Source organism: Mobula birostris, chromosome 5 (assembly GCF_030028105.1).
Source record: "Mobula birostris isolate sMobBir1 chromosome 5, sMobBir1.hap1, whole genome shotgun sequence".
In the NCBI taxonomy this organism is placed as follows: domain Eukaryota; kingdom Metazoa; phylum Chordata; class Chondrichthyes; order Myliobatiformes; family Myliobatidae; genus Mobula; species Mobula birostris.
Genome location: NC_092374.1, coordinates 62711197 through 62731645, shown reverse-complemented (window position 1 = coordinate 62731645; position 20449 = coordinate 62711197). Strand labels below are relative to the sequence as shown.

Sequence of the window (20449 nt, the reverse complement as noted above, 5' to 3'; positions counted from 1 at the left end):
AACTCTTCTCAGGCTTACAGCTGGGCTCAGGTATCCATTTTAGCCAACATTTCGATGACAAACTCTGCCACATTCATGATATCTGTACCCAGGAAGTCCAAGAAAAGTTTATTCATCATATATGCCGGGAAAGCACTCAAGACCAGTAAACGTCATTCCACCAACTGTTAATTTCCATTAGCATTTGTACCACAGCTAAGGGGAAGTTCTCACTCTTATTTTCAGTCTTCATCCTCCTGTTCTGCAACATTCAATAACTAGTCCAGCACGATGCAATTGCAGCACTTTAACAGCCAATCACTCCAAGTCCTCCAGTTTAGTACTCTTCTGAGATTTCCACTTTCCTCCAATTCTGATCTTTTGTTCATTCCCAATTTCCTTTCCACTCTCCTCCAGCAGCAACACCTTCAGCAAAGTTTGCCTGTTCAGAAGTCCACTTCTACAATTCACTGTGCTGTTCCTTCTCTGAGATGTTTAATTGGAAGCAACTGCTGATCAAATTCTTTAGCTGCCTGATTTAATTGATGTGACTCAGTATCAAGTGTTGCCTGGTTGCAAAGTATTGAGGGATCAACATATATTTTACTGCATTATAAATGATGCCAAAATATTATTGCAATTGCAAATAAGAGGAACAAGTTTCCATCAATCCCAACTGTCTGCTAATCTCTATACAATCACCAATTTACTTTGTGGCTTATTTAAATAAACATTCTGGAATGTTGTTTTTCCATGTAGATCTATGTAACTTCCACTGCCATTGTGACATCTCAGTTTAGTGTTTACCTCTGTCTCATGCAAGTGAATCATGAGTTCGGAAATACAGCAGTCATTTCTAGTTGTTCATACAGTACATACCCTTCCTTTCTCTGCATATCCACGTGCCTATCCAAAGCATCTCAAATGCCTCCAGCGTAACTGTCTCCACCGCTCAGGGCATGGTAATGAGATGACAGAGACACAAGTGATTGCAAATGCTGAAAGAAGGATCACAATAAACAAGATGCTAGAGGAAGCCAATGGGTCAGGCACCATGTATGGTGCAAAATGGACAGTCAACATTTCAGGCGGACAGTATCAACCTGAATTGTCAACTGTACATTTCTCCCTATGCATTCTGTCTGACCCAGTGAATTCCTCCAGTATCTTTTTTTAAAAATACAGCATAAAAAAGCTGAGGTGGCGCAAAACCAATGCCATTGGGCTAAACTTAGGCCGGAGCAGAACTTAGTGGGTACTCCCCTTTGAAGATGCCCTCATGTGGATTTGATACTCTATGAAGACCATGCCACCCTCACATCCGATCACTTTACCTTGAAGAGCAGAGAAATTATGCTCAATATTTCCCCTTCAAACAACCCCCAAAAATAAAGATTATTTCTACCATTCTCATTTTGCTCTTTGTGAGAATTTGCTGTGGATATATCGCTTGCCATATTGCCCATATGACAGCAGTGACCACATTTTAAAGAATATTTTGTCAGTTGTAAATGCTCTGGAATATTCTGTTTCTGGAAATGGTGCCACAGAGGTAAAAGAGTTAACTAAATGAAAGTCTTTCTTCCATCTGTTTGGTCAAATAACCTCCTTTCAGTTCAATGAAATCCTATGTATTAGAACAGCTACAATGTGGACTGGAACATTATAGTTACAAAGGGAGATTAGGTTTATTTTCCATTGAGCGGTGGCAGCTGAAGGGTGACCTGATAGAGGTAGATAAAATTATGAGGGGAGTAGATAGGCTAGTCTTTTCTCTTGGTGGGCATACAGTATCTAGTGAAGAGGGCATTTATTTAAGATGAGAAGTACAAGGGATCCAAGAAGAGATTTTTTGCATACAGAGGGTGTTTTATATCTGGAATGTGTGCCTGAACAGGTGCTCAATGCAGATACCTTCATGACATTTAAGAAGTATGTAGATGAGTACTTGAATTACCATGGCACAGAAGGATACAGAGCTAGTGGTGTAACTGGGATTAATGTTGATAGGGATAATCAGCAACTTTGATATCCTGTGCTGAAGAGCTATATGAATCTAAGCTTCTACCTATGACTCTGTTAGAACAGCATTGACTCTGTTATAGTTACTGTTCTACAGGTTTGTTGAGTATGCCCACAAGAAAATGAATCTCAGGGTTGTAAATAGTGACATATATACACTTTGAACTTTGAACAAAGCTTGGCCCATTCGCTCATACTTCCTGAAAGCATTGAGGGGGTGTTGACTGAAAATATAAAACCAGAGTCACTTTGGCACCATGTTTCAAACAACGCAACAGTTTAATCGATGGTGGAATGCATTGATGAATCTCACCCTGGCAGTTCTGGACATGACCCTGTAACTGAAGACAGCACATGGCAGCCTGAGTAAATTCCTTTACACTTGACAGAGGCCAGAATGTCTTGATTTGTAAGGCAGTTTGGCTGACAAGCCCAATGACTCAACTGGCAATCTGCCTCGAGCTGATGGAACTTGGCCTAAGTACATACACCAAATGGATGAAGCAGTTAACCAGTGACGTTCACTTTGCTTTATACGCAAGTGGATGGGAGCAGCTGTAGGTAATGGGATGGATGATCCGATAGTTGTGGACAGACCAGTGACGTTTTTACTCATGGAGCTGTGCAGCCCAAAACAGGCCCTTTGGTCCATGCTGCTGCCAGTCACCTACTTGTTGTTCCTCTCAGTGTCTTGTGGCAGATGGGCTGGCAACCTTGCTGTTTCTTTAGCATCTGTCTGTTTTTTTTTTAAAATGAGGCCAAGTTGCCAGCTCAACGCTCAACCCAGCGCAGATGGAAAGCGTGCAAGGAGCCAGCTGGATTTGAACCTGGGACCACTTGCCTTGGAATCTGGTGCGGATGCCACAACACTGCCGGCCGGCTAATCATCTACTTACGCTCACCCTACTTCACCTGCTGCATTCCTGTTGAACCCCCTCCCCCTCATCTACACAAGGGACAATTTACAGCAGTCAATTAACCTGACAACTGGCATGACCTTGGCACCAGAGAGGAAACCAAGGCACGCAAAGGAAGCCCATGTGATAACCGGGGAAGACACACAAACTGCACAAAAATTGCCTATAATTAGGATTGAACTCAGGTCTGTGGAGCTGGTAGGCATCAAGTTAAAGGGACTCTACTCTCTCATGTGGTCAGGAAGGATTGTTGTATCCAAGGGAATTATCCTTGTCATAACTGCTCAATTTTAAATCTCACACAATGTTACGGCAAACAGAATAGCTGAGATTTATCACAGAGTTGTATGTGAGAGCTTATTGTATGCAGTATGGTTGCAATGTTTTCTATATTACAACAGAGGTGCACTTCTGGAAAGTATTTAATTACCTATAAAGTGTTTGGAATGTGTGTAGCACCATTAAAATACAAATGCTTCTCTTTTTTCACATAAGAATTCAACTTCTCCCGTACTGAAGATTGGAGATCTGCTCACCTTGCCTGGAACACTCTTCCGAAGGCTCCCTCTCCAATATCCTGCACATATTCTATGTTATTCCTTGGATATTCGAGGCTCAGTAGCTTAGCATTGAGAAGAAGAGGCAGACGCTGATACATTGGGTTGGGGTGAAGCCTGTCCAGAAGCAGCTCTGAAGGAAGAGCTGGAAGAGTCGGGGTCTCATTTCCTCTGTAACTGGAAGACAAAAAGGGTGAATGCATTTGGAATTTTCTAAAGAAAGAAACAAGGAAACTCTAGGTTTGATGTGAACTTGTTATCAGTTGATTGATCAGATTTATCCATTTTGACAAATCAGGATGTTACATCACAGGAGACAATTCCACTTAATGGCACCTGCCATGTCCCTGTGCTAAATTGATCCAATCGCTGCTTTTTCTTTCCTGATGTCCCTGCAGGTTCCTCCTCTTCAATTGTTTCCGATGGAAAAGTCACTCTCCCGGACTATAAGAACTCATTGCATTAAGTTCAATACACTATGAAGAATTGTCATGTTAGAATCTGGGTGGTATGGTAGCATAGTGGTTAGCACAAAGCTTTACAGTACAGATGTCCCGAGTTCAATTCCCACCACTGTCTGTAAGGGGTTTGTACATTCTCCCCGTAACCACGTGGGTTTCCTCTGGGTGCTCCGGTTTCCTCCCACATTCCAAAGACGTACTGGTTGGTGGGTTAATTGGCCATTGTAAGTTGTCCGGTGATTAGGCTAGGTTTAGTTTGGGGGTTGTTGAGCCGTGCGGCTCGAAGGGCCAGAAGGATCTATTCTGCACTGTATCTCAATAAATAAATAAATGTTTCTTGACACATCTGTGACCTCTGGATCATCCTGCTGATTGAAATATCTTGTTATGACTTTGACTTTAAGAAAGAGTCACAATTTTGAACAATACTCCTCTTAACATACTGCAGTAGAGCAAAACACACCAACAATTCCATTTTCTCCTCAGTCCCTCAGCAATGGGAATGGTTCTCCGAACCTTCACCAAGACCTTGACGCTCCTCCTTCTGCGTAATTCAAGGACTATAGAAATAAGAGCAGCAGCAGACCACCTGGCCTCTCAATCCCTCTTTATGAATCAATAAGACCATTGTTGGTCTGATTCTTGCAATCAATTCCACTTTCCAATCTGTTTCCAATAATGCTTGATCCCATGTGATTCAAAAATCTCACAGCCTCAGCTTGAATATACAGTCTCACCTTCCAGCTCTTTGGTGTGGAGAACTCGAAAAATTCCTCAATCCTCTGAGAGCGGTATTTTCTTCATATCTCAGTTGCAAATGGGCATCTTTCAATAACATTGCCTTAATTATTCCAAAAACCTTAGAGAATATAGAGCCATTACACTTAACCTTTCATCATAAGATCACCCATTCATCCAAGGAATTAATCTATCAAACCTTATGTGAACTGTGTTTAAAGCACATATATCCTTTGCTAAAAAATGGGTCAAAATTCTATGTAGTGTTCCAGTTATGGACTCACCAAAATCCTGTATTGTTGCAACAAGACCTAGTGATTTTTTAAAAAAATATTTTATTGAGATACAGCACGGAAGAGGCTCTTCCAGCCCTTTGAGCCATGGCACCCGCAATCCTCCAGTTTAATCCTAGGTTAATCACAGGACAATTTACAATAACAAATTACTCTACCAGCTGGTACGACTTTGCACTATGGGAGGAAACTGGAGCATCCGGAGGAAACCCAAGCAGTCATGGGGAGAGTGTACAAACTCCTTACAGAACACCAGCCCTCTTGCAGTAAAGGCTGCCATTTCACTCGCCTTGCTGTTGCTTGCTGAATGTACCTGGTACCTTTCCACATTTTTTTTTAAGCAAAGGCTCAGATTTCTCTGCACACCAGCATTTGTTAGTCTCACAACACTTAAATAATAATCTGCTTTTTCCTTCCTGCTAACACAATCTCACATTTCCACAGTTTATGCACCATCTGCTTTTTTTTCAGTACTCAATTAAACTACTCATTGTAGAGGCATTTAAAGATCCTCCTTATTTATTTCCCCAGTTGACTTTGTATTGTCTACAAACTTGGATCCAATACACTCAGTGCCTTCACATATGAAGGTAATAAAAGATGGACTGGACCCTGTGGTACTCCACCTCTTACACCATGAAATTGACCCGTTTGTTCCTCCTATTTACTGAGAAGACAAATATTGGAGTTGAATAGTACATACATACTTTGACAATAAAATGAACCTTCGAACCTCGCTTTTGTCAATTAACCAATCCTCTACCCCTGCAAGTATCTTGCCCTCAACTTTGTGATCCCTTTCTTTTGCAGTGACTTATTAGGTGGTTCTTTATCAAGTATCTCTTGTAAATCTAAACATACCATATCCAGTAGTTCTCCTGCCAATGCAAAGAAGTCAAATAGACTTTGTTAACGTGATTTAAATATAATAAAAACCTTCCTAGAATTGGACCCAGTATTGCAGTCAATAACTTATGAAGGTTCACCATAACCTCCCTGCAAATGGATTATCAAACTGCTCATGATCCCTGCTCTGATGTCAGAAAGAAAATAAACCTTTTACCTCTTTCTAGTCTGCCATTCCTTCTGGCGACGGTGGCAAGCAAAAATTGTAATTATTAACAGGACGGAGGCTGCAAGGCTTGAGATGATGGAAATGATAATGGTCAGGGAGTAAGTGGCAGAAGTGATGGGCATATTTGCTGTGTCTGCTTTCGGGTTCGCTCCTGATGCTGAGGTTACTGGAAAGAAGAAACAGATTGGAAAAGCAATAAGTACACTGTAAGCAATTTAACCTCAGCTATGGTACTGTGAGGGTTAAATAATTGTGCTAGAATCTTGAATAATCTTGAATCTTGAACCTTGGTATGAACATCGAATTCTCCAACTACTGATAATTCCCTCCCCCTCCCTTCCCCTATCCCTATGTCACTCTGCCCCCTCCCCCAGCTGCCTACCACCTCCCTCTTGGTTCCACCTCCTTCTACTACCCATTGTGTTTTCCCCTATTTCTTCTTCACCTTTCCTGCCTATCACCTCCCTGCCTCCCCTCCCCCACCCCTTTATCTTTCCCCTTACTGGTTTTTCCCCTGGCACCTACCAGCCTTCTCCTTCCCAACCTTCCCCCACCTTCTTTATAGGGCCTCTGCCCCTTCCCTCTACAGTCCTGATGAAGGGTTCCGGCCCGAAACGTCGACCGATCTTTTTCACGGATGCTGCCCGACCTGCTGAGTTCCTCCAGCGTGTTGTGAGTGTTATCTTGAATAATGACCTGCAGGCATGAGTCCAAATTTCGTGTGGCAACTGAACCAATTATAACCTATAGGACATTCAGCCTATAGGTTCAAACTCCAGCACTACTGAACTCGATTATGTATGTATTGAGGTAGAGCACGAATCAGGCCCCTCTGGCCCTTCAAGCCACACTGCCCAGCAACTCCCCATATTTAATCCTAGCCTAATCACGGGACAATTTACAACGACCAATTAACTTACCCACCGGTATGTCTTTGGACTGTGGGAGGAAACCAGAGCACGCGGAGGAAACCCACGCAGTCACAGGGAGAATGTACAAACTCCGTACAGGCAGTGGCGGAAAATTGCTATTGTTTACTTTAATACCATGTACTCACCATGAAATCCTGTCCAAACAAAAACTTATTAGTCACTGTAAATAATTCTTTTCAGTTGACTCCTAACCTCAGCAATTTTTGCAGTGGAAGAAAGTTTTAGGTTTCTATTCAATTTCTGTGAAAAAATGCTTCTGTTCCATTTGAGTTTCTGCTCTGGGATTAACTATTACAATTTACTCATCATAAAGTTTGAGTGACCCTTTAGTTGCCTGTTTCTCCTATTGTTAAAAGTGCCTGTCTTTCCTTTTGTATTTTTCTGATGAACAGCCCATATCAAGCATGGTAACACACACTGGACAACCTACATCTCACTGCCGTGCATTGCTTGCCTTTTGCTTTCTGTACTAACTGCAATCAGCTCACATATTAAAATATTAACATTGCATGTTCTTTGATTTAACTAAAACCATCACTACATTCCCAAAGCTGCTGGTTGCATCTGAAGTATCCAATGCCCATTATAGCATCTGTCTGAGCCCACAACTGGCTTTCTTTTCCATTCCTGCTGCTTGTGAACATTTCTCTATGATTCTTACACTTGTTGGAAGCAGCCTAGTTTTTTTTTGTATGGAGAAGTTTAAAAAAGTACCTGCATTTCTCTATCACCCTTCAGGCCTTCAAAACATTCCAAAGTGCTATTGAGGCAGAGGTGTATTTCCAGTTGTAAGACAACAGCACGGAGGTTAATTTGCTCCCAGTTAAATTCCACAAACAGCAACTTAGCAATGAACATCATTTTATTAATAGTCTGTTTATACAGTGCCCATAAAAAGTATTCACCCCGCCCCCCTTGGAAGTTTTCAAGTTTTATTGTTTTACAACTTTGAATCACAGTGGATTTAATTTGGCTTTTTTGACACCGATCAACAGAAAAAGATTATTTCATGTCAAAGTGAAAACAGATCTCTACAAAGTGATCTAAATTAATTACACACATAAATTACAAAATAATCAAATGCATAAGTATTCACCCCTTTTAATATACACACCAAATCATCACTGCTGCAGCCAATTGGTTTTAGAAGTCACATAATTAGTTAAATGGAGATCACCTGTGTGCAGTCAAGGTGATTCAATGATTGTAGTAAAAATACGCCTGTAGTTGGAAGGTTCAACTACTGGGGAGTCAGTATCCTGGCAAATACTACACCATGAAGACAAAAGAACACTTCAAGCAACTCTGCAAAAAAGTTATTGAAAAGCACAAGTACAAAAAAATTTCTAAGTTACTGAATATTACTTGGAGTACAGCTAAGTCAATCATCAAGAAATGGAAAGAATATGACACAGCTGTAAATCTGCCCATGTGAGGGAGTATTGCTGACGCATTTCTGCTCTAATTAGTCTTTTAGATGCGGAGTGAGGGAGACTGCACATGTCCCACTGCTGCCTGGGTGCTTCACCAGTTGCAGCTTTATGAGAGAGTGGCAAAGAGAAAGTCACTGTTGGAAAAAAAAAACTCTCATGAAATCTTGGCTATAGTTTGCCAGAAAGCATCTGGGAGACTCTGAAGTCAGTTGGAAGAAGGTTCAGTGGTCTGATGAAACCAAAATTGAACTTTTTGGCCATTAGACTAAACGCTATGTTTGGCAAAAGCCAAATACCACACATCATCAAAAAAGAAAAAAATCTTCCCTACCCTGAAGCATAGTGGTGGCTGCACTATGCAGTGGGGATGCTTCTCTGCAGCAGACCCTGGAAGGCTTGTGAAGGTAGAGGGTAAAATGAATGCAGCAAAATACAGGGAAATCCTGGAGGAAAACTAGATGCAGTCTGCAAGAGAACTGTGTCTTGGGAGATTATTTGTTTTCCAGCAAGACAATGACCCCAAGCATAAAGCCAAAACAACACAGGAAGGGCTTGTTGTGGCAAAGTTTGCGGATAATATGAAGGTAGGTGGAGGGGTAGGTAGTGCTGAGGAAGCAATGTGATTTCAGCAGGACTTAGACAAATTGGAAGAATGGGCAAAAAAAGTGGCAGATGGCATACAGTGTTGAGAAATGTATGATAATGCATTTTGGTAAAAGAAACAATAGTATAGACTATTTTTCTAAATGGGGAGAAGGTTCAAACATCAGAGGTGCAGAGGAACCTAGGAGTCTTTATGCAGGACTCCCAGAAGGTTAATTTACAGGTTGAGTCTGTGGTAAAGGCAGCAAATGCAATAATGGCATTTAATTCAAGGGGAATAGAATATAACAGCAAGGAGATAATGCTGAGCCTTTATAAGATACTAGTCATGCCTCACTTAATGTATTGTCAACAGTTTTGGGCCCCATATCTCAAAAAGGATGTTGTCATTGGAGAGAGTCCAGAAGAGGTTCGCGAGGATTATTCTGGGAATGAAGGGGTTAACATATGAGGAGCGTTTGGCAGCTTTGGGTCTGTGTTCACTGGAATTTACAAGAATGTGGGGGGATCTCATTGAAACCTAATGAATGTTGAAAGGACTATACAGGGTTGATGTGGAGAGAATGTTTTCTATGGTGGGAACACCCAGAACCAAAGGGCACAACCTCAAAATTGGGGCGACCCTTTAGAACAGAGGTATGGAAAAATATTTTTAGCCAGAGACTAGTGAATCTGTGCAATGCTCTGCCAAAGACTGCGGTGGAGGCCAAGTCCATGTGTATATTTAAGGAAGAAGTTGATAATTTCCCGATCGGTCAGGGCATCAAAGGATAAGGTGAGAAGGCAGGTATATGGGGTTGAGTGGGATCCAGGATGAGCCATCATGCAATGGCAGATCAGACCTAATGACCTAATGGACTGAATGACCTAATTCTGCTCCTATGTCTTAAATCTTATTGTCTAGAAACAACAAATTTAATATCCTGGAGTGGCTAAGTCTAAGTCCAGACCTCAGTCCAATTCAGAATTTGTGGTTGGACTTGAAAAGGGCTGTTCACTCACGATCCCCGTGCAATCTGATAGAGTTTGAGCAGTTTGGTAAAGAAGAATGGGGAAAAATTGCAGTGTCCAGATGTACAAAACTGATAGAGACCGATCCACACAGACTCAACACTATAATTGCTGCCAAAGGTGCACTTAACAAATACTGACTTGAAAGGGGTGAATACTTATGCAATCAATTATTTTGTGTTTTATATTTGCAACTAATTTAGATCACTTTGTAGAGATCTGTTTTCACTTTGACTCAAAAGAGTCTTCTGTTGATCAGAGTCAAAAGACCCAAATTAAATCCATTGTGACTTAATGTTGTAAAACAATAAAACATGAAAACTTCCGGGGGGGGGGGGGACACTGTGGATACTTTTTATAGGCACTGTACGTCAATTGAGGTCATGGGAGGAAAATCCTCTGCTCTTCCCCAGGACGATTCCATATGATATTTTCCATCCACTTGGAAGAGGATTCCACAGATGCCTTCAGTAAATTACTGAGATTGTCAGCTGAGTGTTTCTGTTCAATCCTCTGGTGAAAAATGTTTCTACAACCTTTGACTTCCCTTATTTCTGCATGGCAGATACAATTTTTGGTAACACATTTTATTTCTGACAAATGAAATGTTATTCTGTGCACTTCTGAAGGATTAATTGGATATTAGCCCAAGTTCTTGGTTGTTGCTCTCAGTTATGCTTTGCCCTAGTGTACATTGCAACACATACCATTCACACATAGAGGCACGTTGCAAAATTCCCACCGGATGTCTCGATTCATGGTATAGCACCAAGGTCGTTCACTCTCGCCTCCTGGGTTACGGCAAAAGTTGTCGGAATTTGCTAGTTCAGGAAATACCTCTGGCAGCCTCCGATGGAAATGGGGAACCTGTAATAGGGGAATGGTGGGAGAAGGAATTACACCATTAATCAATTCAAACTGCACAGTAAAGGACCAGGCACAAAGTCTTATCACGTAAGGATAAACACCTTAATGGAATGACCATTATACTTAGTTCCTCTGGGGGACTATCTTTACAGGAATTACAATTTGAGTTCAATTGAATTTTAGACAAATCAGCCACTACTGCCTGTTACACTGCTGCTGTTTAGGGCAGCAATGAAGGTCCTCCATCTCTGGCGATGTTCAGGGCTTCCTTCATCACGCCAGTAGCTCAGTTTTCACTACTGTCAGTCAAGCAAGTCACAGATGGAGACTCTGGAATACCTTCCTATTCATAGAAACATAGAACACCTAGCATAATACAGGCACTTTGGCCCACAAAGTTGTGCCGAACATGTCCCTACCTTAGAAATTACTAGACTTCCCCATAGCCCTCAATTTTTCTAAGCTCCATGCACCTATCCAAAAGTCTATCGTATCCGCCTCCACCACCATTGCTGGCAGCCCATTCCATATATTCACCACTTCTCTGAGTAAAAAAAACTTACCCCTGACATCTCCTCTGTACTTACTCCCCAGCACCTTAAACCTGTGTCCTCTTGTGGCAACCATTTCAGCCCTGGGAAAAAGCCTCTGAATACCCACACGATCAATGCCTCTCATCATCTTATACACCTCTATCAGGTCACCTCTCATCCTCCGTCACTCCAAGGAGAAAAGGCCGAGTTCACTCAACCTATTCTCATAAGGCATGCTCCCCAATCCAGGCAACATCCTTGTAAATCTCCTCTGCACCCTTCCTATGGCTTCCACATCCTTCCTGTAGTAAAGCGACCAGAACTGAGCACAGTACTCCAAGTGTGGTCTGACCAGGGTCCTATATAGCTGGAACATTATCTCTAGGCTCCTAAGTTCAATTCCATGATTAATGAAGGCCAATACACAGTATACCTTCTTAACTACAGTGTCAACCTGCGCAGCTGCTTTGTGCGTCCTATGGACTCGGACCCGAAGATCCCTCTGATCCTCCACACTGTCAAGAGTCTTACTATTAATACTATATTCTGCCATCATATTTGACCTACCAAAATGAACCACTTCACACTTATCTGGGTTGAACTCCATCTGCCACTTCTCTTCCCAGTTTTGCATCCTATGAAATGTCCCGCTGTAACCTCTGACAATCCTCCACACTATCCACAACACCTCCAACCTTTGTGTCATCAGCAAACTTACTAACCCATCCCTCCACTTCCTCATCCAGGTAATTTATAAAAATCATGAAGAGTAAGGGTCCCAGAACAGAACAGAGGCACACCACTGGTGACCGACCTCCATGCAGAATATAACCCGTCTACAACCACTCTTTGCCTTCTGTGGGCAAGCCAGTTCTGGATCCACAAAGCAATGTACCCTTGGATCCCATGCCTCCTTACTTGCTCAATAAGCCTTGAATGGGGTACCTTATCAAATTTCTTACTGAAAGCCATAAACACTACATCCACTGATCTACCTTCAAAAATGTGTTTAGTCACATCCTCAATAAATTCAATCAGACACACTGGGTGCAGATATGGCCATCCAGGAGACTGGGAGACTTCAGGACCTCCCACATCTGACACCGAGCACAGAAAACCGGCCTCTCACACATACTACTTCCTTTCTGCAATTAACACATGTAAGCCTACCTCGCCTTGTTTCCGCCTAAGCCCATTGAGCCAAAGCCCTATCACTCTGCTACCTCTCACTCTGCTGCCCATTCTGAATGCTGCCTGCTGGATATGGCGGTCTTCTTTTTAAACTTCTCCCACTTTACTGGCTGACACCATGCGCCTGCTCAGTCTTGCCTCTCTTTTACCCCGAGTAGTAAAATGCCTTCACTCTGGAAATCCTTAGCTGTTCCTCTCGCAGCCTTCTTGTTTTAAATCAGATGTAGGAGGATTCTTCATTGCTGTTTCTGTAGCCATTTTGTTTGACCAGTCATGGTTGTTAGTCCTGAGCAGAATCCCTGAACCTGGAGGACCAGTGGACCATTCTTAGTCTGGCCTCTACCCTTTGACCTGCTGGCATGGGTGACCCTACCAGGAGCCAAAGCATAGCTCTCCGGGTCACTGAGGCACACAAGCCTCCAAACCAGAACCAGGTTGTGGTCCTCTTGGAGGAAATCAGCAATAAATTATATGGAAAACGACATGGTGCCTACCACACAGTAAATGGCTGTCTACACCAACTATTCCATGCTGGCATTTGTGCTCTGCCCGAACCTTTTCCATTCCCACTTCTTCTCCAGCACATCAAACTTTTCCTTTCAACTTCACATCGTTATGCAGCCTCCCCAACTTATTTCCAATTAGACAGTTGTTTGCTTTATTAACAAGGCTAGAGTAGTCAGCCATGAATTCCACACAATGTAAAAAAACAAGGCCTGCGTGACATGAATGAAAGAGAAATGGAACTATATCAAAATAGACCCTTTGCAAACTACACTCCCACTTCTCTTATTTCCCCTTTATTCCTTTTTCTTTTTGGGCAGTTCCTCGAACCATTGTTTTCTCGACTGGTACAAGGAGATGGGGAGGAGGAAGCCAAGAAGCAGAACAATGAGGCACTCAATAAGGGATTGAACCCAGGATCTGTTCCGCCCCAATTGACTCTCAATGCCAATTGGACACTCTGGTTAGTTGAGTCAAAAAAAAAAAATGACCCAGATATTCTTCCACTTTCATCAGAACATTAGATAGGAGCAAAAGTTTTAGGGGATCCAACATATACTTCCACTAGAAGGCCAAGAATAAGATGGCTATTCATTCCTCAGTAAGACCAGGGTTCAAAGGTTTATCACCCTGTTTATACAGTCTGTAGCAATGTTACCAAGCCTGAGGGTCTAAACTGCAGGCTATTCCATATTGGCAGCAGCATTTATAGGTTAATGCTAAAGCTGTGCAGACCATTTGGCCCATTGAGTCTGCACCGCCATTTCATCATGGCTGATCCCTATTCCCTCTCAGCTCCAATCTTCTGCTTTCTTCCTGTATCCCTTCATGCCCTGACCAATCAAGAATCCATCAGCGTTAAATATACTCAATGACTTGGCTCTCACAACTGTCTGTGGCAATGAATTCCACACATTCAACACTCTCTGACTGAAACAATCCTCCTCATTTCCATTCTAAAAGAACACCCCTGTACTCTGAGCTTGTGTTCTCTGGCCTTAGACTTCCCCACTATAGGAAGCATCCTCTCCACAGCCACTCTATCAAGGTCTTTCACCATTTAATAGGTTTCAATTAGGTTACCTTTCATTCTTCTGAATTCCAGTAAATACAGGCTCAGAGCCATCAAGTGCTCTTCATATCACAAGCCTTTCAATTGTGGAATCATTTTTGTGTAGCTCCTTTGAACCCTCTCCAATGTTAGCACATCCTTTAGATAGGGGCCCAAAACTGCTCACAATGGTCCAAGTGAGGCCTCACCAGTGCTTTATAAGCCTCAACATTACATCCTTGCTTTTATATTCTAGTCCTCTTGAAATGAATGCTAACATCGCATTTTCCTTCCTCACCACCAGCTCAAACTGCAAACTAACAGAACAGTACAGCATGGGAACAAGCCGTTTGGCCCACAATGTTATGCTGAATCTTTACGGAATCCTGCACGAGGACTCCCAATTCCCTTTGCACCGCAGATTTCTGAAATTTCTCTCTATTTAGAAAATAGTTTATCCTTCATTTCTTCAACCAAAGAACATGACCATACACTTTCTATACTATATTCCATCTGCCACTTCTTTGCCCATTCTCCTAACCTAAGTCCTTCTGTAGCCTCTCTACTTCCTCAAAACCACCTGCCCCTCTATTTATCTTCATATCATCCACACACTTGGCTGCAAAGCCATCAATTCTATCATCCAAGTCATAGACACATAACGTAAAAAGAGGCAGCCCCAGTACAACCACCTGTGGAAAAGCACTAGTCACCAGCAGCCAACCAGAAAAGGCTCCTTTTATTCCTTCGGCCATTCAGCCACTGCTTTATCCGTGCTAGTATCTTTGTTGTACTGCACTACCATAGGCTCTTAAGCAGCCTCATGTGTAGCAAGTTGTCAAAGTCCTGCTGAAAATCTGAGAACACAACATACACCAATTCTCCTTTGTCTATCCTGCTTGTTAATTCTTCAAGGAATTCCAACAGAATTGTCAGGCAAGATTTTCCCTTAAGGAAACCATGCTGACTACGGCTTATTTTATCATGTGCCTCCAAGTGGGATTTAGATCAACGGAAAAAAATAATTGAGCATAAATATGTGAATTGGAATTCTATAGCTGAATAAAGAAGATTAGCAGAGGAAAGTAATGAATGGTGACATTAATTGAAGCTGATATTCTATGCAATTACATGCATCAAATCTTTGCTAAAATATCCACAGATCTGACCTGCTCGCTCCACTTCTGACAGGGTATGCCTGATGCTGTGACATTCACCGATCCCTGGTAAAACCTCCCATTATTACTGTAGCACATCCCTGTCGAAATAGGGAAGAAAGTAAAAATATTTAAAATTAAGTAGAAGCATATAAATTATATAAGTACCACAGATATGAAAGCACAAAGCTTGATCAGTAAACTAATATGGAATCAGAAGGTGTTAAAAAGTATCATAGATTACAAGGGGATATTGATCTTTCAGGGAAAGACACTAAGGAGTGGCAAATGGATTTCAACACAGATAAATGTGAGGGGATACATTTTGGAAAGTCAAACCAGCGTGGATTTATACTATCAATGGTAGGGCACGAGGGAGTGCAATGGAAAATCAACTTAGGAGTCCGAGTGCATAGTTTATTGAAAGAGGCGTCACATATAGGCAGGGTGGTGAAAAAGGCATTTGGCATGCTGGCCTTCATCAATCAGGGCATTGAGTCTTGAAGTTAGGAGTATTATGTTGCAGTTATGTAAGTCATTGGTGAGGCCACAATTGGAGTACAGTGTACAGTTTTGGTCACCCTGTTGTAAGAGAAATGTAGTTAAACTACAAAGTGTGCAGAAAAGATTGATGAGGATTTTGCCAGGACTCGCGGGCCTGAGTTACAGGGGGAGGTTGGCCAGAATGTAGGAGAATGAGGGACGACCTTATAGAAATGTTTAAAATGCTGAGATACAGTGGATGACATAGTCTTTTCCCAGGGTACGAGACACCAAAACTGGGAGCATAAATATAGGGTGAGAGGGGAAAGGTTTAAAAGAGATTTGAGGGACAACTTTTTCATGCAGAAGGTGGTGAGTACAGTATATGGAACGAACTGCTAGAACAGATGGTTGATATGATAGTACCATCTTTCTTTACTTATTGATTGAGATACAGGTGGAATAGACCCTTCTGGCTCTTCGAGCTACACCACCCAGCAATCCTCAGATTTAATCCTAGCCTAATCAGAAGACAATTTATAATGACCAATTAACCTACCAGCTGGTATGTCTTGCACTGTGGGAGGAAACCAGAGCACCTGGAGGAAGCCTACGCGGTCACGGGGAGAATGTACAAACTCCTTAGAGCCAGCAGTGGGAATTGAACCTGGGCCACTTGTACTGTAAAGCGTTGTACTAACCACCGCATTACCCTGCCACCTTCTAAGAAGCACTTTAATAGACATGTGGAGGGGTGGGGCTGAGAGCAATATAGGGTACGGGTTGAAAGCAGGAAATTGGAACTAGCTGGTCAGCAGGGACTCATTGGACTGAAGAGCCTGTATCTGTGCTGGATTGTTTGATTGTCTCTATAAACTAAGCATTATTTCTGAATGTTGATTTTAATGGACACAAGATACATGTTAGAATAATAGATGTTCCCCTGCCAGCTGGACAGACCGTCAGGATTGCTTGATTGATCCCTTTTGTTTCTGTTATGTTGAAATTCTCCTCACTGTTGTGATTGGGCAGATGGAGTTTGGCTTTAACTTCACAACTAACTTGCAACAATCACATAATTGTCAGATACTGCCACTGCACAGGAGGCAGAGTTGGGGGTGGCTGGTTGAGCATATTATCCACTAGAGTTCCTCAATCACTGTTTCACTTGTGAGGAAAAGCTAGGATTCGAGCGAGTTTGACACAGTCGAGTTGTTCAACTTACACCTGACTTCAAAAGTATCTTTGCTCCAATAGTTTTATTTTCAGACATGAGGTCATTTTTAAGAGTATTTCTTACTGGCAGTTGGAGTGAATCCAAATTCACACAGAGCCAGAACCAAACTGCATCTGTATAATCCTTACCCAGCGGGCAATGTTGGTGAACTTCCACCTCACATAAGCCAACTTACGCAGAACTTCACAGTGGGATCTGATGTAAGTTTTTTGCAAGAAATACATTGATCAAACGGAGAAGTTAGAGGCTGGGGAACTGAAGCCCAGAAGACTGATGCTTTTGTTTTAACTCTGATGATACACAACAGCCTATTCATGAAGCTCTATGTTGCTAAATACATAAATCATGGAGGGTATTCATATTCTGGGGGTGCAAAATGTATTCCAAGAGTAACCAGGGCAATTCAGCTCCTACCAGAGGAGGTAACACATTTCACAGTGAACTCTCTTTTTGTCACTGTTACTGAGGAATCTCTTCCATTTGGAATTTATTTTAAAGCAATCAAGCAATCCTGACGGTCTGTCCAGCTGGCAGGGGAACATCTATTACTCTAACATGTATCTTGTGTTCATTCACTCAGCCCTCACACTTGGCCAAAACACAACCACCTATCAGTCAGCCTCACGCTCGCTCACACTATTACAGAGGAAAACCTCACAGACACAGAAAAAACATTCACACATGCTCACAGAAAATCGTACACTCACACAGGTACACGTACGCTCAAACATATATCTGGACACACAGAAACACACCGCACTGACTGAGACCTGCTCACACACACAACCTACTCACAGACAAACTTGTTCATGCACCTTCACAGAAACAAAGTTCAAAGTTTAAACTAAATTTTATTGTCATGGTACATATATGTCACCATATTCATCCCCGAGATTCATTTTCCTGTGGGAATACTCAACAAACCTATAGAATAGTAACTATAACAGGATCAATGAAGGACTGCCCAGCTAGGGTGTTCAACCATAGACAGACACACACAACCACAGACAAAGTTCACTGCACAAACAGATGCTTCCCAAGCCCCTGAAAATGATAGAACTCGAAAGGAAATTATCCATTTCAGTTCAGGGTTTGAACCATTTACTCGATTATCTCCTGTAGCTGGCGCAACAACCTACTGGAGGAATTCAGCAGTTTAAGAAATATCTGCAGGGGGGAAAGGAATGATCAAAGATCCAGTTTGGAACCCTGCGTCAGAACCAGATTTTCCTGTAGCTGGATTAGAATGATGCCTTAAGTGAAGCAGTTCATAGGAAAGAAACAATAGTTTGAAACCTATTTTGTTTTCTTTTCTACTATATGTTAGCATTAGGATAAACCATATAACAAACAAAAACCTTATTTATTGCACTTTTAATGTGACAAATCCTAGGGAGTACCAAATAAAAATCAGATTCTGAGCAAGTTTCTAAAAGCTCAGTCAATTATTCAAGTTTTAAAGAAAGGGAGTCTGAGTTGCTCTGGGAAAAACTTTGAAAGCTGAGGAACGAGGCAAGTTGCAGTAGTGGTGCAATAAAATCCATGAAAATTGGGACTGAGTCAGAGTTCAGAATTGATGGAGTAAGGGGACCTCCAAAGGTTATGGTGTTGGTGGAAATTGCATAGATGGAGATCACTGGAATATCTTAAATCAAGGCTAATGAGTTAAAGCATCAAGACCAGTACAGCATAAATTCATTAAGCCATGTTGTTCAGAGCAATCAGCCCAGTAAGATACATAACAACAAAAACATGAAACAGCTGAAAAAGATTAGAGATTGTGCTCCACAATTCACTCACATGACTGATAATTACTGCACATATTTAGCTCTGAAATACTCCCACCAAGTTTACCCAGGCAAGGTAATTGTTTTCACAGAGTAACTGTAATTTATGTTCACTGTTTTGTTTTAATGCAGTGATAATGTGTAAGTTGCTTCATAGAGGACAGGAACTGAGACAAGTGTCAACGACATAGATTTTGAGAGGTTTTTGAAGACTTTGTTAGAGCTGGCAAGACACTGAATTTAAGTCAGTGGAGCCCCTGTGGTTACATGTAACTCTATGGCTGCATGAAACAGTTCAGAGAAATGTTGTCTCATTTCTATATATGCCTGTGCGTTATATACGTGTATATAGTTAAATGACAATAAACTTGACCTACCATGCACAAAAAAACTATTTGAATGAAAAACTAAAAGCAACTCTAATCATAAATTGTGTAATAATTATTCCAATATTTAACTGCTCTTCATAAGTACAGACAGAAACATAGTTAACAATAACTGGTAAAATGTAAAATCAAGCACAATTTATTTACTCACTGGTAATGAGTCCTTTCTTCATGTCTGCAAGGATAAATGGAAAATAATTATGAAATTATTCATAATTAGTGGAACATAAGGATTAGAGGAGGTTATTAAAACCCTAGAAAAATTGTTCTGCTATTATCGTGATCACTTCTGATCTGTGACCTGACCCCATTCTCCTGTTCTTTTCCATATCCGTTAAAGTCTTTGACTAGCAAACACTTATTTACCAATTGTAGAATGCCAAAGTTCCACCCCATTTCTGTGTGTAGAGATAATTCCTAACTTTGCCCCTGAAATGTCTGTCTCTAATACATAGACTATGTCTGCTAACCCTACACTTGGCCATCAGCAGGAATAGTTTCTTTCTATTCGCATCTCTTTCCACCCTACCACTAAAAGATTCCACTAAAATCTTCAAAACTGTGATAGTCACTTGGTTTCCAAATGAGCCAGTTAACTGATTTTGACATTGCTTATGAAATTTGGTGAATTAGTTTGAGAAACTGCTTCATCTCAATTGATGATAGTTACCAAGAAAGGAAACTCTGGTGCATGCTTCTGGGTCATGGTGTATACTGGGAAGCTTCTGGCAGTCAGGTAGACTCAGACCTGTAGAGTAACCTCCCTTGCGTGAACTGTCCTCCATTGAGAGCCATTCTTTGTAACAATAAAGCTCTTTCACTGCCAGGCAGTGCTCACTAAAATAAAGAAAAAAAAAAACGAAGTTTAATGCTTGGCTCCCTTTCTTTATAAAAATAACAATTGATCCTAAATGAAACAAACAGCTATAACAACACAACAAATATTTAGGTTGACCATATTTAATATGATTATTTTCACAATAAATATTTTGAAGGATCTAGAGAAAGGAAGAAGTTTTGCTTCTTGCTATTTCAGGACATCTCACTATGATTTAGAGGCAAACAAGTATTTTTCTATGTGCAGTGACTGTAACAATGGAGGATACACACATAGGACAGAGAGATGATTTGTCTTTAGTGCCAGCTGAGTAATAAATATTAACCAGACTCGTGGGTTGATGCAGAGACACAGGAGATGGAAGATGCTGGAATTCAGGGCATTAAACAGTTTG

The 20449-nt window shown here is 41.5% G+C and overlaps 1 protein-coding gene across 1 annotated transcript in view; it reads right to left on the bottom strand.

Annotated features, from left to right (window-relative positions):
* The window catches only part of musk (muscle, skeletal, receptor tyrosine kinase), a 181434-nt gene that overhangs the window by 68996 nt on the left and 91989 nt on the right, over positions 1 to 20449 (bottom strand). The window contains exons 10-15 of the mRNA XM_072258156.1: positions 19888 to 20054; positions 19369 to 19392; positions 15337 to 15425; positions 10729 to 10888; positions 6031 to 6208; positions 3455 to 3652 (exon numbers count right to left, since the gene is read on the bottom strand). Coding sequence (XP_072114257.1) covers positions 3455 to 3652; positions 6031 to 6208; positions 10729 to 10888; positions 15337 to 15425; positions 19369 to 19392; positions 19888 to 20054 — 816 coding nt within the window. The remainder of the gene's footprint in view (positions 1 to 3454; positions 3653 to 6030; positions 6209 to 10728; positions 10889 to 15336; positions 15426 to 19368; positions 19393 to 19887; positions 20055 to 20449) is intronic.